The sequence below is a fragment of the Pollicipes pollicipes genome, unplaced genomic scaffold, assembly GCF_011947565.3.
Source record: "Pollicipes pollicipes isolate AB1234 unplaced genomic scaffold, Ppol_2.1 Scaffold_7261;HRSCAF=8764_pilon_pilon_pilon, whole genome shotgun sequence".
NCBI classification, from domain to species: Eukaryota; Metazoa; Arthropoda; class Thecostraca; order Pollicipedomorpha; family Pollicipedidae; genus Pollicipes; species Pollicipes pollicipes.
The window spans coordinates 35,128,841-35,146,713 of NW_023597054.1; the positions used below are offsets into that span (position 1 = coordinate 35,128,841).

General features: G+C 48.2%; 1 protein-coding gene across 1 annotated transcript in view; it reads right to left on the reverse strand.

Moving 5' to 3' along the window:
• Window positions 1-17,646, reverse strand: part of LOC119111352 (poly(rC)-binding protein 3) — a 94,772-nt gene extending 77,126 nt beyond the window's left edge. The window contains exons 1-2 of the mRNA XM_037235168.1: window positions 17,542-17,646; window positions 15,875-15,981 (exon numbers count right to left, since the gene is read on the reverse strand). Coding sequence (XP_037091063.1) covers window positions 15,875-15,961 — 87 coding nt within the window. The 5' untranslated portion in view covers window positions 15,962-15,981; window positions 17,542-17,646. The remainder of the gene's footprint in view (window positions 1-15,874; window positions 15,982-17,541) is intronic.
• Between the last annotated feature and the right edge of the window lie 227 nt (window positions 17,647-17,873).

Genomic DNA, 17,873 nt, shown 5'->3' on the forward strand with positions numbered 1-17,873 from the left:
AACGCAACCGCCTCAAATCGACATCTTGTATACCCGTTTTGCGTGTAAAAAGCACCCACAGGCAAACGAGGTAAATTTAGTTATGCAAATTCAGACAGAAATACTTGCTCAGTGAAAAACATCATCTCATCCAAATCTAGACTGACAAGCAGAGCATCAAGTGCAGATGCCGACATAAAAATGCAGAAACTACGCATCATCCCATCAAGAAGTAAACACCGAAACAATGAAAAAGCACAGCAGGGTTCCCGTGGCCTTCATATGAATATCTTACAAGCCATGCTTGAGCAGTTTTAATTTCCTTATGTCACGGAACCGTCATTACTCACTCAAACGCAATCAACCACTCACCACATGAATTAATGAGCAAGATGTTCAAAACTCATCCGTGACAACACTGAAACCGAGCGCGGTGTACAAGGCTCGGCGGCTCCAAATGCCTCCCCTCTAAGCGTCTCACGACGTCGGAGTTTGTCTATCTCGGGACTGCCAGGATGATGTTGACGTCATAACACATCCGCCTGGTGACGGTGAGTAAGGAGCGCCAGTGGCAGCTTACACGAACGTTTGGTAAACAGACTTCCCCGAAGCTCGTTTTGGTCATCCATCATTTGCCCGGCTCAGCCGCAAAAGGATCATTACCACCTTATCTGTCCTGTATGCCTCGGCAAATCAAACGTAATTTCCGGACCAGAACACCCGGGGCAAACCAGATAGGCTTTGATATCTTCGCTCTCGGGAATAGGCAGGTTTAAGGAGGGTTACTGTGCTGCAAATATCATCAGTTGTTTCCAATTAACGCGTGTCGCTTTGCAGCTAATGCGTTTATGTTAAAATCCTCTTTTATTATTTCTATTTTTAAATGTCGTTGCATTCACACTACGTTTGTCTATTCACAGAAATGTCAAGAATGTCTGAGGTATACGTTTTGTAACTATGTCGATCAAACAACATGAAGTTTAATATTGACATGAATTTAATCACCAGAAGCGCATGCAGATTAGCTGATGATTTTGCTGGTGACTGAAATCGGGCAAACCCGATACACAGGATCATTTTCACCGACAACACATCCTGGACTCTAAAAATGTTGTTACGCAGATAGCTACCATACCATAGATAGCCACCTCAGCTTTGGAGGCAGCAGTTTAAGGTCACGGAGGAAAAGAGCAGGACCTATACCACTAGTCAAGCCGTTTGCAGCTGCTTGCAGCTTCGTTTACAACAATGTGGCAGAGATTACGATGATATGTCGTTGAGCCCCAGCTCAACCACGCTTTATGCTCACATTGCATAAAATGCATGCATATGACACGTGCGAAAGGGCTGATACGGCGATGTGCTGTGATGTCGAATACGCGCTCCCAATGCCGACGTTTTGTATGTCTACAATGGCTGGCATCTTCAGTCGAATAAGATTAGCATAATAGCATTTGGCGGTGTCCGCAAGCGATCTACCGTGCCAACCTAATGCGATCTTTAGATGCCTCCTCAATGCAGCGAACCTGGCGATTGAACGGATAGCCGTCGGAAAGCGATTGTAAAATTCACAAGACTTCGAGCCTCCGGAAGGAAATTGCGAATGACAATCAGAGAGCGTGCCATCTTATGGAGTTAATTCAACATGATTTGTGGATGGTTTTAAGCGAAGTTTTCCAAAAACTGACTGCAATGAATTGCCGTAACTAGGTCACGAGTTCTGGTCTTTCCGAACGATCGCGTCGAAAATATTTAACTACGTGAAACGGCGCGTGCACCTTCGATATGGTGATACGGTGATGACTTGGGCACTCGAACAAAAAAGCGAACAGGTAAATATGAAATGAGAGTACCCATGTATAACTCTGCGCATCTGTTAGTCACGCAGATCAGAACGAGTTTGTTGCACACTGCAGTTAACGTCAACGAAAGCCTCCCCGCAAAATGCTCCAGGCTCTAGTCGCGTGTTCGCAGAATCCGCCAACCGGCCCGCACCTCCGGAGACGTATTTTCCACGCGCCTCCGCCCGATTCCCGCGTGGCCAGATGCCGCAGCTGACGGGAGTCTCGCCGCGCGCGTGACATTCCTCCGAGAATACGCCCGTGGCGCGGCGCTGGCGGACGCGCCGCGGTCTGCGGCGCGTCTCCGTCGACCGCGACGCACGCGACGTCACCGGGACACAGCGGCGCCACCAGGACACAGCGGCGCCAGCAGGACACAGCAGCGTTACCGAGACACAGCGACGTCACCGAACCACAGCGGCGCCACCGGTACACAGCGGCGCCACCGGGACACAGCGGCGCCACAGGGACACAGCGACGTCACCGAGACACAGTGGCGCCACCGAGACACAGCGGTGCCACAAAGACGCAGCAGCGTTACTGAGACACAGCAGCGTTACTGAGACACAGCAGCGCTGTCGCCCCAGCGTCGCACGTCGCAGTCAGGCCGAAAGAGTTCCAAGGCAGCGGTGTCGCGCTGCGAACGAGCCGCGTGTCACCATCGATGCGTCAACTTCTTGGTGATCGTTTGTTTCTCATTCTTCGAGTCCCGGTGCATACAGGCCTCGCTGGCGAGGTGGCGATGATCTTCGAACATTAGCAAAGGCGTCGCTAAACTGACCGTGCCAAACCTGATAACAAAGCGCAAAACTAAGGAATCATTTCCATCCTGGGATCAGTTTTGCTGAATATGTGCTGTCGACTGAACCATTGCATTGTCTAATTGTTTAGTGGGAAAGTGCCGTTGACTGTAATTTTATAACCCTGGCGCGACATGAAAATGTGGAGTGGGTATGTTAAGCGTAATCAAACACCTCCTCACTCGTAAATTCATTAGCTCAATTCGTTCGCCTTGAAAGTAACTACCGGCATGCATAGTGCCTCATGAAAAGCATGACATTGTAAAAGCATGCTCGGCTGATATACGTATTCGCAAACAGTTGATTGTTGATCGTTGAACGTAAACCTTGATTCTGTGGGGATCAAGTTAATCAATCAGCGAAGTGTTAAAGAGAATGCTCTACGTTTGAAGATAGTAAAGCATGCATCAGATATGTTGAAATAAGCTCACTTATAACTACTGGTATGCTTTTAAGCGGAGGAACCTGCTCCAGGCCACACAATTTCTCTGATAAGTAGATATGCTTCCTCAAGGATTACGTCCTCATACCTGCACAACATCAATTGAGAGCCAATTGACGGTCGATATATCTGGAAATTGTGCTCACGAATGTCAAATATGAACAGCTCGACAATTTTATCTTTCTCGGTATTGATGGCCGCATGACCGATGGAATGGCAGGACTTCAATGGTGTTATTATGGTGTCATGGATGTCTGCGTGACCTTGAGATAGTCTCCCGAAATATCCTGCACATCTTTGTGGGTGTATAGCTCAGAAACCAGAGGGGTCTAAGTATTGAAAAGGGCAGGGCTGTGAACTGCACTGAATGACCTCCAAGATAGCCATTTCATTTCAGAACCCCATGCAAATGTGGAGCCCTCCCTTTAACATGTACTATGCTGGTTTTGCCCTCCGGGACTTCTGTGGCGTTTGAGCCGCAGAAGCCCCAGAAGGCATGCAGACGATCAATATGTGAGGCATGTTTCTAAAAATGACCGGACATTTGTATTGGATAATGGTGAGCTCAAAAGTGGAAAAGTATGACGCAAGCACAAGTTACCATGCCGTGTGTTTCATGAACCAAACAGTGTTAGTCGAAGGTTTTGCGGTTTGGGCTCCTTAGTCAGCGGTTTTGTGTCAGTAGCTGACGCAGGGAAATGCAGATAGATAGTTAACTTGAATTGTGATAGAGGCTTTTTTAATTCGCTATGCTCGTTTTGTCAAGCGATGGTGAAATGTTCTAAACACAATCAAAAACGAGGCGTCACCACGGATACTCATTTGAAAATGGAGCTTACGGACTCTCGTGTAATAGGGAGGTGGGTAGAAGCCAAATGATGGGGTCTTCCAGTTCAGCACCACCAACAGCATGCCGATTGATAACTTTGTGTGCCGGAAATATTGCAGAAATATTTCCGTGGGCTGTTTTTTTATCAGTGTTGGATGAGGAAATGTAGAACTAAGAGTTCTATTGTATTCTCCGCTTAAGGCCTCCTTTCGAAAGGTGTCGTGATAGTGTGCCCAATAGTTACCACAGTATGATGTATGATACCCTTGTTTATCATACCTGACTCTACCCCTGCGACATATTGCAATGTATATACAATAGAACGTCGAATTCATGAACAAATAATCATAACATTGATACGAAAGCAGCCATAAAACTGGCCATAAACATAGCACGCGTAAATATTTAGCTGCCTCTGCTCTTATTTCCATTTAACGGTGCCCGTCAAATGTAACCACTTTCGCTGCATAGGATGACAGTGCCCAGCAAGATCAAGGCATGATCATGCTACCCAGGACAAAACCCAGAAGGAGGAAGATTTATGTTTACATTCCACTGCATCCTTTGCGTGGAAAAGTTCGCCTTTGGTTATTTTAGTCAGATTTAAAAAAGTCCAAAGAATCGTTTTCGTAATGTGCATAATGCATGCGTAATGTGCATAAAACATGGCTGGATCTACCATTGGCCGAATTTAAATTATGAGTTTTCAGTATAGCATGTACCTACCTATATGTAGGTGCGCCTTTATAACTAAAAATTGACGATCCAAAGCCCCAAGTTACTAGATTCTCATTGGATCATTGACATAAATAGCATGCAATGTAAAAAGAATCGCCTCTCATATTCATATACATAGGAATTGCCATGGAAATAATATCAAGAGCAACAGTAGCCATGGCCAAGAGATCACACAAAGGCATCGTTTTTAATCCAATAGACAGCAGTGGGCATATGCGTGATAGCTCATCACACTTGTCTGCATCAAGTAGCGAGGCTTAGGGTTTAGCTACAAACATATTCTTTCAAAGCTGGATATATGCTCTAAATGCCTTCAGAAAGGAGATGAATACAGTAAACAGCACGCCTGCTAATCCTTCGACCCAACAACGGCTTATTCCACGCAAGTCAGCGGTGCGGGCAAAGTAAACACCGTATTCGAAGAAATACGAGCGCGCCATAAATGACTTATTCTCTGTCCTTTGACCATGGCTTTCTAACGCCTTGACCTAACACAGGACATAAGGCTTTCTAAGGCTTTGACCTAAGGCTATCTAACGCTTTGACCAAGGCCTTTGACAGCTGATGGCTTATTCAAACGTGACTAGCAAATACCACCTCGTCCGTACGCCACGTAAATATGAAAGTATCGGATGAAAGCCACCTATGGATATTCATTCTGTCATACAACAGCTTACAAGATAGACCAACCTTGCTGGTCTCCGTGCCCCTATTTCATCCAAAAATGCGCTTTTTCGAACGATGAATTGGCAATTGAAGTTTTCCTGGTCTTGAAATACCAAAACAGTGTACGCACACAGCAGAAAGAATTATCATATGCTAGTTACATAGTTTGTAAATGAGGTCTGAAATCCTGAAATCTGAAATGGTGGTAGGCGTAGTGAATTCGGCGGAATATTGTGAAATTCCACTACAGGCCCATGCTTTCAATTCAATCTTTGCATAGAATGGTGCTTGTTGTTAAATGCACTCAGCGTATTCACATTCTATCATGTACTTAGCAGGCACTCACCTGCTTTTGCGTGTTATCGTGACCTGTGATGATTTTTCTAAGGTTACTTATGTATAGCATCTAAGTGTCTGGTTTTGCAATATCGTTTTGGGAAGGGCTGAGCAGAGCAAAAGGCTAAAATTAACCCTAAAATACTAAAACAAACAATATGTTTCTGCCTGTATTTGGCAAACTACTCAATAATGGAAGCTGTCCCCATCCCTATTCAATATGGCTACATTCTTTGGCAACATGTATCACTACTTCTGGATTATTTCAGCATGGTTCTTATCCTTGCGTGAGGACTTTTTTTCTCTCAGAAGGTATAGTTATGCAATTATACCCAGCTGTAGGCAGTACAGTTATTAAGTCATGGCAGGCTCCTCTTGAAGTTACAGCCAGCACGTATCATAGATTGCATGCTTCCAAAACGGCATACGTTACGTAATTATAAATCTGTGAATTGAAATGTCACTCGCTTAGTTCATAATTTTGTGCAAGAACGTCTTTTTCCATCAGCATTTGTTACCAATGACCGTAATTAGACTGCATGTACATGTGTGCTAAAGAAAACACAACCTGTCGCATTTGAAATATATAATACCTCCAGAACTCACAGTGTAGTCAGATACACCCGCTCCAAGTTCTACGGTCTTTTTCGCACGCGAGTTGAGCGCCTGCGGCCTTAAAAGTGACATGTCTAATATGCATGCAGGATATTTGTGATGCGTTTGTCTGCATCATTGAGAACCAGAAAGTAAAGGCGTGGCTGCGTGAACCAAAACTTCTTATTGGTGTTGCAGGCCTTGTAGTAAACACCAGATCGTTTGAAAGTCTGAGAAATGTTTGCAATGCTAAACGCGTATTCTCCCGAGGTAAGCCGCAGGCGAAGTAATCCCCGCTTTAACCGCTACATTCGCAATTTTCCAACTGAAATGATTGGTTGAAAATCTGGACATTAGCCTCCATCTTATAGTTCCTTAGAAACCCATGGTTTATTTCCCACCATGCATCGATCCAATGAATTCCGCACAGTTGGTGGTACCAATGAAGAGTTGATTGATTTCACCTTAAAGGCCACTCAAGGCGTAAATTAGTTATGGCTTTCCAGAATTAAAAACACTTCAGCACTATAATCAATGGTGTGTTTCCTATTCGGCTCGGACACTGCATTCTTCCTTCCTTCCCTTCCACTTGGGCCCCAGCCCTCGCATTTTGAGAAGGAAGTGGACCCAATCCATTTAATAAACCTGGTTGTTGACGTGTATTTGGGGTAGGTTTCGTCATTTTTTATCGCTCGACCCTCGCCCCCCACCAACTCCTTTTGCAAACCTACGCTCTGACACAATGTAAAAAAATTGTCATTGAAATTACAAAATCTTCAACAGCTGTCTGCAAATAATCTGAATCTGCACTTAACTGCCTGCGTTTCATTTCAGTCGCTCTTTTTTGGAATTTGATGCCTCCCTCAAGCCTTTATAACGCAGCCATGTTTGCTGAAAAAGAAGGTCGCGTTGCTGACCGACATCAATTGATGTTAGTGGCAAGTGTCAGGATAAGGCAGGTTTGACAATATACAATTTATGTAACTATACACAAGTTATTTAATTTACGCAACCAATGCAAAATACACGAAAACAGAGCATCCAACGGATCCAAAAGTTCCAAAGGATCTCCATGAACTTCGTTTTCAAGGCACAATGCAGTAAGCTCAACAATGATAGACCTAAATAAACGGTCGACATTAGAAGAACGAAAATCAGATGCAGTGCGTCGGGACAAAACTGTTGACATGCTGATGCCATCAGATCCAAAATGGTCAGTCCGCTTGACAGTGTCAACTGTTGACATACTGATGCCATCAGATCCAAAATGGTCAGTCCGCTTGACGGTGTCAACTGTTGACATACTGATGCCATCAGATCCAAAACGGTCAGTCCGCTTGACAGTGTCAAATGTAACTCATATGTACACACGTCGTACTTCTAACTCGTGATCGATTGCTGCCTATTTCAACTCTTAGATCTTCAACTCTAAGCAAACTTTTAGACTCTTCGACTGTAAGATCTTGCAGTGACTGCCGCTCAAAGCTGCATATAGTTTTCTTGGCAGATAAAATCGGAAACTTGAAAAACCCAACAATGGCATGAAAAACCAGCAGTTGCACTTCCGGGCAGGGTTGTTTGCAATTTCTAGCATGCTGGGAGGGTTTGAGCATTCTCCTTCGCTGGTTAGCTTTCCTAGGGCGTTTATTTGACATCAGTACGGAAATGGCGAATAAAAGCCATAACCCATGCACTAAAATGACATTCTTACCTATACGCTTCAGACTAAGTTGGAAAAAACTGAGAGGAAATTTCTGCTAAGAGAGCAAGCGTGAAACAGAATATATGGTGGCGCGGAAAATAAAGATGCATCCAAAATCTGAGTTAAAACTCTCTGATACCATGTTTTGTGTGAGTGTGTGTCATAGGTAGGTGCCCAAAACACTGAGGTAACACAAGTTTAAGTTTTGCACCAGTTCTTTTCCACAAATCACCGCTGACATGACCCAGCAAGCGATCTTTTCATGCATACTTCGCACTTCAACATCCCCCAGACACCATTCAAGATCAGGGTACCTCTTTCATGCTAATTCCGCTCACCACATGCTGTGTGTATATCAAACGCGCCAATCATGACGGGGAAATTTCAAACGTATGCAGTTGAGCGTAGTTTAGACTCAAGGTATGTTCTTGTATCACTTTTATCATATCTTAACTTTTTGTTTGCGGGACCCTGTGCTCTTCTACAATGCTGCCACCCAGTTGGATATGATGGCCTTTCTTTTACTTCAACCCTTATACTTCAAATACAGTAACCCATACGTAAATTTAACCAAACATACTTAGGCCATCACAAAATGCATTTAACACAGCCCGGGTGGCCAGTTGAATGCGATGCACTCGTATAGAGTGAGCGGTCAATCTGACCGATGGGACCTCAAAACCTAGCAGGAACAGACGGCAGGCACAGCCAACAGGTTCAGTAAGCTACAGACACCAAATGCACGGGGTAGGTAGGATTCTATGTCAACCCGTTCGTGTCAGATTGTGAGGTCCCTAGGAGGTGGCCAGGCCAGGGTAGGGTAAATGCACAGGGTAGGTAGGATTCTATGTCAAGCCGTTCGTGTCAGATTGTGAGGTCCCTAGGAGGTGGCCAGGCCACATGAGGTTAAACGGGGCCAAACTAGAAATCAGCATCCAAATGCGTTCAAACTTCCTCATGCCTTAATACGTTTTATAAGCAAATAAAAAAGCAATCCCTGGTGCTCATATAAGATCAGTTACATGACTTTACATTCAGGAGGTCAAGATAACCAAAAATCTTGGCGATCATTTCATACTCTACTTCAAAATCAGCGTGGAGGATTACGTTTAAGAGCACTTGGAAACTTAAAGGTCTCCATAACACACGATCATACGTAACATAGAAAACCGTTTATAAATCCAAGGCGGTATGAGCAATGTAAATCGGCTATTTGTGAGTGAATTCCTTCACAGGCCCAATATATTCTGATTCAAATGCACAGAACGTTAATGCATGTACTCCAGGTGCACACGATATCTGTTTCAGTTTTATATCTTCACCCGTTTCCTTCATTACGCTGTGATAAGTCTGCAAAGTTCTGGCTGTTACATGGGCCCAATGGAACGCGGTACACCTGGTGATACTTCCTTACGGCAGCGTTTTAGTCCACAGCGTTAAGGATGCATGCATATAGCAAAAGTCGCAGTAATTCAGGCGTTCAGAGTTAACCAAAATTTAGGCTGCCGTTTGACACTGGAGTCGTCTGCTATCACTGAGAGAATTCACATCAGAAACAATTGTATCCCGGTCCTTTTAAGGTTACACTGACCAAAATTGATGTGTTGAGCTTCTATACAAAAGGTACGAAATTCTGTCCCGGTTGATTTGGTATATTTCCTTTCGTCAGGGGCTTGTTCCCTTTGCAACATCTTAGTTCTGAAAAGTTATTTCCCCGTGGTGGAACACAGGAGAGAGGGCGAAAAGGCAGTGGGGATACTTTCATTAAAGCAGTGTTATAGTCCATAGCGATGCCCCAATTAATGCAGTGTTCATGTCCATAGCCCTGCAAGCAGGCGGTGACGCAACAGTCCCACCGTCTCTTACCAGGTCTTTCTTGCTCATGTTAGTAACTATTTCTATAAATTCCACGATATAAAAAAAACAGCCAGGATAGCACGGTTCTTCCCAGTAGAAGTGGCAACGAGATGGGCCAGTGACGTCATCACTGTTTAATTCTTCAGTCAAGTGCGTGAAGGTTCCTGAAGGCAAGTTTTTAATTTGAGAACTTGACTCACGGAAGCAAATATTTTTTTCCCAAATGAAGACTAAATGAGATCTATCTTATCACAATGTGCCTTAAAATTCAGGTTTAGGGGTCACAAATATTATTATTACGAAACACAAAGCATGATGTTCCAAGGAAACATATTGTGTCTGCTTCTGATTAATGTAATATCAGACTTCTCCCAGCCGCTCGCTATTTATGCTGCCATGCTCCTGCCAAGTTCTGGTCCCAGCTTGGCCCCATGAAAGGCCGAAACGCGGTAAAAATGGAAACAGAGGTTGTCCTGGCCTTGTTCATAAATGCGCATGACTACCAATGTATAAAATTTATATTACCCTTCCAATGTACAGACCAAACTAGAATGGATAAGCGATTTCGGCGTTTTTTTACGGAGGGCCATCCCCAGAACAGTACCCCTGAAGGTACACGAGGTACATGGACATAGGTTTCTGCATTCCCCAGAGATAGACCGCACAAAGCATTACGCCCCAAAGTTTTGCAACCTTGGTGTCTCCTACATGGACAAATATTTTTGACCTCAGTCCTGTCATTGGAATATGCTTACAGCCGTATGAATAGTTGAGGAGTATATCACATTCGCTATTTGCAAAGTTTACGAGCTGCTTGAAATGAAGCGATGGCATCAAATGCACCCGGGGGCGCATATAAATACAAGACTCGAGGATAAAGAAATTTCGCTATACCATGAGGAACGAGCGGTTCACCACCCTCTCCTTGCCTATCATTTAATTTACGGGACGAAGGGGAATATCGAATTAAGGCAGCGAATGACAATGCCTGGCATGAATGGCCAAAGCTGTGAGCAGCGATACGTGGCATTTTGAAGCTCTTCCATTCCTTACAGCTTATTCATTGCTTATATAAGCATCGCTTATAATAAGACATGCTGATCTACATACAGCAGAAACCACCCTCCGCTCCTCAGTGAGCTTTCGGCGAGCAGTGTTGAGATATCAGGCCATTGAAGGGACCTGTCCAATGAGAAAATTGAAAAGCCCACGAAAATTTATCAAGAAGGTGTGCAACCAAACAGATGCCTTGATCTTAAGATGGCCTCTGCGCTTGAGATCGTTTCGTAACTAATACAACAACGCATTTGATAATAGATTCCAAGTCTTGCCTCAACCTTGCTAGCAAAATGGACCAAAATCTCACTTACCCAAATGTACCCCGATCCCTTGGGTATTAAAGGAAAAATGCCCGTAATTTGACCCTTTGGAAGACCCCGGAAAATCACCTGTGGCCGAGAAATCAAAGCCAAAAATGTCGCCTGAAAACCGTGAAAACTGTTCATTTAATTGGTAGGAAATGACTGCTTTTTTACTTAAATGTAAAGGGTCGGCAATAACAGAGAAACCAGTGCAATAGAAGACGGGAAGCACGAAGTCCAGCACGCAGATTTCAGTATTGTTATCTTAATCTGCTAGATGTATAGTTATGTGCATGAATCTCAGCTTCCACAAATTTTTGGCAGCCGGTGGTTGGGTATTGTATGAGGCAGACTTTCCCATTGTGATTTTGTTTTACTTAAGTTGGTGATATGCATGTTTTTCAGGGGAAGCTGTTCTGATCTGAGCCGCTGTTTCGGGAGAAAAACCAAGCCCTTCATAGAAAATAGCTATCGCAAGCTTCGTATTAACAAACACCCACCCTCCATGGACGTACGCCTTCCTGTGGGCACTGTATGACGACACTCCCTATCCGCATTTAGGCGCAGCATTCATGCCATAACGGTGCTGCGGATTGGACCAGATCCTTCCCTGCAGTGACCGTACTGCGCATATTAACCGAGCTTATGTCACGTAGCACAAATACTTCCAGACTGGCGAGGTTCATCGGCGGCAAACTTTAAAATTGCGTGGTGATTATATCACTGACATAAAAAACTCGTCTCTCAATTCCAAGGCTGTGGAAGCCTTCAACATGGTACGGAGGCGTCTCTTTTGCGGGCCGCCACGGAGCACATACGCTAGATGGTAGGCTGACGCAAATTACCCGCAAGCGATCGCATCGTTCACACCCGCAAGTAGAACACCCAGTTCGAAATGACCTTAGAGGTGTTTGGCCGTCATTGATACATAATGTTGTTGGCGTCATGATCCCTTCAACCACGGCTTAACGTGGTCTCGAGCAGCGCCTAACGTTGCTGGCAATCTGACTGCGGCTTATTGCCCAGGTGCAGACGGGACTGTTGCGCGACACTTGCTTGGTTTAAATGTTACAGGAAATCACATATGTTCCCCTTCATCAATATCATAAAGGTCCATCTTAGCAATAGGCATAACGCCTGCATCCCCGGTGTACGGTGAACTTGGCCTTGATTCTACGTGGGGGCTATTTCGAACCCAGGCGGTCTCACAGGACTGATTGCCCCACCGAAAATGTAGCATGGCCAACAATGCGTGCACCTTCTTCTTCCATAAATTTCATATTGTTAATTGATTGATGGCTCACGCTATTGTTCTGGATGGGGAGTACATGACAATATAAAATAATGGAGCCAGCTCGGTAATCTCCCAATATACCTAGTAAGAACAATGAATGCCGATGTATCTCACTCAGTTCCAAGGTATCAAGTTTCTGACTTATTCGTAGTTTACCTGGCTCCTCTTAAGTCGCGTTAGAAATATGAAACGGGACGTCGAAATTTTGTACAGGCCGTCAGATATGTTACTCACTGAATTAGCTGCAAGCGTCCAGGAAGCAAAATAGTGGCACCACGTACCACCTGCCTGCGCTTTTGTTCATGTATCCATACTAGTAGGAACCTTGTGGTTTCAAAAGAAGCGTATCTTAACTCAAATAACAATTTATGTTACCGAGCTCATGCAGATAGCTCTAGGAACCACCCCCGACTGTTTGCATGCTTTTTACGTAACCAAAAGGTGACCAGCCCTGCTTCACGTAATACACGTAATTGTGTTTTACCCATGCGAGTCTGAGAGCTTCTGTCCACAGTAATAGAAGGACAATGATGCAATTCGTCGCAAGCAAATTCGCGAATCCTGTTCCTACGACCGCCTCTGACCCGCCTCTGAGTGAAGTGGACGGCGTACTCTGACGCATAATGTAAAAGTGATGCTTATAAAATGTATTTGATTCAAGCGGACCAATTCTGTGCGTCACGCAGATGAAGTGTGTCATCCAGATGAAAAAGGGTCTGTTCTGTCCTTGCTTGAAAAAGAGGTCAGGACACCGACCTATTGATTCGATGCCGTTGAACAGAGCACCAGACGCTGAACAGACAGCCGATCTCGCAGACAAGCTTTATGAGCCATGATCCTCTCATGTAAATGCATGCTTTCCCATTCTGTCTGTGCAGCCCATACCCAGTTTTTACAGAAAGGGTATGGGATGTGAGCTCAACGTCCCCTGGTGGCTCCTGGAGGAGCCGAGGTGGTCAGTGTTCCAAGCGCACAGTTTGTACAGTTCGGCCTGCAGTGTCTCCTGGGCAGCTTTCGGCCCTCGGCCGAGCAGGCAGCGGAGTCGGCCACCGATTTCTCCGCGTGGCACGGGCAGCTCTGGCCAAGACTATACAGAGTTAGATTACTTCGCGTGGCTCGAGGAAGTTCTGGACAAGACTGTATACAGTCAGAGTCAGAGGCTGAGGACTCGAATCCAGCAAAGCACTTACACCTTAGCATCGAATCGTTGCGAGTATTTTTCATCTGTGGATTTACGCCCCGGTCGTGACGCGGGGGCGTAAATCATCAGCATCCAGCATCAGCATCGTTTCATATTTGTCGCAGCGCCACGTTACATGCCATGACATATGTAGTCCGTCTTAGGACTTATCATGCGGTATGCGGTAGGAGAATGACTATACATTTTCCAAAGGCGTCGTAAAACATTTTATGCCGCCATGTTTTGCACGTTGTGCAACTGCAACAAAGTGCAACTCTGCGACCCATCTAAGCTCCGCTTGCTTGACTGATGCGTCGAGGATGTAACATGACAAGAACCTGGATCATGACTGGAGTGACATTGCTGGCCGATGCAAGGCTAAGTTAAATGCATACATATCACACCTGATACTTTGCTGTAAACAACAGCACACACCAGTCCAAAAAGGAAGGCTTCCACCAATATGTCGTTTGTGTTTTGATAGCTATAAAGAATCGCTTAAAAATCCACTTCATCCTTCACTGGGAGTAAAGAAAAAATGTGCATTGCACTTGGAATTCAAACCCTTCCGAAATGCGACAAGCGCATGTTGCTATTTTGTGTTAATTGATACCTTGAAATCTGAAACTTGCTCTTACTACTCCAAAAGTTATGCTCAAGTTGCAAGCCACCCTGAAGTTGTATAACAAAGTGCAGCCTATCCTAAAAGAAAGTCATTTGTATGCCGCATGGCTGATCGGTGTAGGCGTCAAAATACTCCACTTATAGCTAGTGGCAGTAAGGTAAGCAAAGGAGGAGGTCATTCGGGGTATCCAGCGTTCAGAACAGAGAGACTCTTGGCTTTCGCTCTTGGCCCCTTAGCAGCCAGAATAGCTAAGATTTAGTTAATTTCTAGGGCGGATGCAGCAGCCCCGCAACGGTCGAGCTTGTGACAACGAAACGCGCGCAAAGCATGATCAACAGTGCATTCAATGCACAATGGAATTATGATCAGCATAGTTGATTGCATATATTGACCGAGCTAACGCCGTCGACATATACAATGACCCCCTGAGACTTGTCATGCACTGGTGTTTGTGTTGATGCACCTGCCTCGGGGGCATTTGTGACATGACCGTGCACAGCTATGTCCGCGTGTAAAAATATGCATGTCGTTGCTGCCTACCCTCGGCAGCATGCTCGGCACGAAGGCCATGTATTTGCATTCCGCATTGGCGCACTCGTCCCCAGTCCAGCCACACACATCCCTGCGGCGCTACGGTCGGTTTGCTCACTGCTGGCCGATCAGGCGCGCCTTCTAACAGGGCTCTCGACCACGCGGTGAAGACGGCCAAGCGTCCGCGCCTGGTGTCCGCGGTGCGTGGTGCAACGTGTGCCAGGGGCGCGACCCCAGCGGTACCGGCCCAGTCCGCACCGACTAGGGGCCTTCAGCTGGCAGCTAAATTAGTGCCGCTGCGGGTCAGGAGCCGCCGTCGGACAGGCATCACCAGCGACGTACACACCACTGCGACGAGAAAACAAACACTGCGGCGACCGAGGCGCAGGCCGGTGCGCCTGCAGAACGAGGGTGAGCGAGCGAGATGGAGATAGAGATAGAGATAGAGCGAGGGGGGAGAGAGGGAAAGTGAAAGAGACAGAGAGAGATAGAGAGAGAGAGAGAGAGAGAGAGAGAGAGAGAGAGGGAGAGAGAGGGAGAGGGAAAAGGAGGAAGCAATAAGGAAGCAGAAGAGTGTATGACTCAGATGGAATGGAAGTGAGCTGGAGGCCGAGTCAATAGCCAGATCTCAAAAGAAAATAGAAAATGATGAATTGAACGATGCGCTACTGGAATGCCTACAAAGTACACACCACAAGAAGTGCAATAGGAATGATAACGGCATGCATAGCGTGAGCTTCAAAGGTGAAATAAATTAAAGCCGAAATTTGTCATCAACTAATCAAACAAAATTAACTGTTTCTTTTAGGTCAAACAGCAGGACAAAAGCTACGCAGCAACACGCTAGGTTTTGTACTGAAAAGAAGGTAGGTGTACGTCAAAGGAATAAGAACAAAAAAAAAACGCGGGCGAGGCGATAAAAAAACGAATGCCAGTTTAGAGGAGCGTAGAGATTGACAGAGAGAGGAATCTAAAACAAAAAGAGACATGCGAACAGAGAAGAACTGGAAGCAAAATGGAGACAAAGGAAAAGACAAAAAGTAGTAGGCGAAACGAAAGAAAATTAGTGAGCGCTGCAAGCCATGCCAGGTTGACCTACCTTGCCCTGCATCAGCAGGCGAATGGTGAGGGTAACAGAGGGGCCATCAGTGGGCAGGGGTGATTTTAAATCTATGGAGGCCATCATGTCACAGGTCACGGGTCAATCTGCGGGTGAAACAAGACGGGTCAGTTACAGTGCGTCCCAGACAGGGGCCGAAGAAGAAGCTGTCAACACAATGCGACCAGGAGTACAGCCAGACACCAGCGCTTACGCACGGCTACATAGGGACACTAGCGCACGGGCAGGGTAATACCGCACGGCCACGTGAGTTCTCGGGAGCGTTCCGGCACCAGGGTAGGAGGGGCATCGACTCAGCAACTTTTCTAGGCTACATTCCTATGGACACCACAGCATGATTTGCCGTCTCAGTTCAGGTGTTGCGAAGCGACACTGGGTTCCTCAAGGGGCAAAGTTCAGCGGGGTGACCGGGTCATCCATCAGCCTCTGCAGGCCATTTTGACAGGCAGGTCGACGCACCGGAGGACGTGGAAATGGGGGAAGCACTGCTGAGGCGCGATGTCCGTCACCTGCGAGGTGGACGCCGGCCAGGGTGAAACGGGACCGATGACAGGAAAGGGTGGAGGGAGGGATGGGAAGTGAGGGGGCGACTGTTCGGGAGTGCGGTGAGCCGGCGGCCGGTGCCAGAGCCGGCGCTCCTCGGCCCGCGGCGCCGTAGCCCGGCCGGTGACAGTCATCCGGCCGCCGGCTATTTCTGGCCCGCGCCTCTCCGGCGACAGGTGACACGCAGCCAGCGGCGCACGGCGCCGGCCAGCGGCGCACGGGACCAGCCAGCGGCGCGCAGGACCAGCCAGCGGCGCACGGGGTCAGCCAGCGGCGCACGTGACCAGCCAGCGGCGTGCGGGACCGGCCAGCGGCGCGCGGGACCAGCCAGCGGCGCGCGGGGCCGGCCGGCGGCGCGCGGGGACCAGCCAGCGGCGTACGGGGTCGGCCGGCGGCGCGCGGGACCAGCCAGCGGCGCGTCGGGCCGACCAGCGGTGCACGGGACCAGCCGGCGCCGCGCGGGACCAGCCAGCGGCGCGTGGGGCCGGCCAGCGGCGCAAGGGGCCGGCCAGCGGCGCACAGGGACAGCGGCGCGTGAGACCGTCTGGCGGCACACGGGGCCGGCCAGCAGGGCACGTGGCCGGCCAGCGGCGCGTAGGACCGTCCGGTGGCGCAAGAGACCGGTCGGCGGTACACGGACCTGCTAGCGGCCCACGGGACCGACGGGAGGTGAGCGCACCGAGCGATAATTCGGCCCAGCTCGCAGTGGCTGGTCGGCCCGCCGGCTCACATTCTTCACCGTCAGCAATATTCGTTTGCATATCCCAGCCACTGGTACAATACCCATGAGATCTATTCGATGATCCTTGGAGGGCCCAGTTGCGCAGCGGAGACGCCTCCATTCACCGCCCCCATCTGCGAGTGAGCCGGTGCCTGCCACTGCCACGCACCTCTGGCTGCAGGCACCGCCGCTGCGGGCCCGGCTGCGCGTGGCCATAGTCAGTGGCAGGCCTCTGGCGTCGGGCCGCGTCGAGGCGCGGCGCCGGCCGCCGGGCCAGAGACGCCCGTCACCGCACGCGCCGCCCGGCCGGACCGCCGCCGCGCAGGCCGCCGACGGCCGCCGCCGAGCCGGGGTGGCTGTGTCGAGCCGGGTCAGCACTCACCTGCGCGGACGATAGGTAGGCCTGGGTGCTGGCGAGGCGGGCAGGGGCTGAGGGAAGACGACGACACGTCGAGCACGCGCCGGGGAGACAGCACCGCTCAACTGCCGCCGGCCGGGCCACTTGCAGCACCGGCCGACGCGTTGGCTCCGCCCCGTCGGTCGGCGCAGGCGCAGCGTCGGCCGCGGCCACGCCGACCGAGCACCTGCGTCACGGCCGCGGCAGCCGGCCCAGGCGATATCTTGGCCGCCGACTAATTATGCAATGTCGTTAACAAATACGCGCGGCGGTGCACCTGATCGACGCTGGCGGCCCCCGCGAGGCGCATGCGCAGT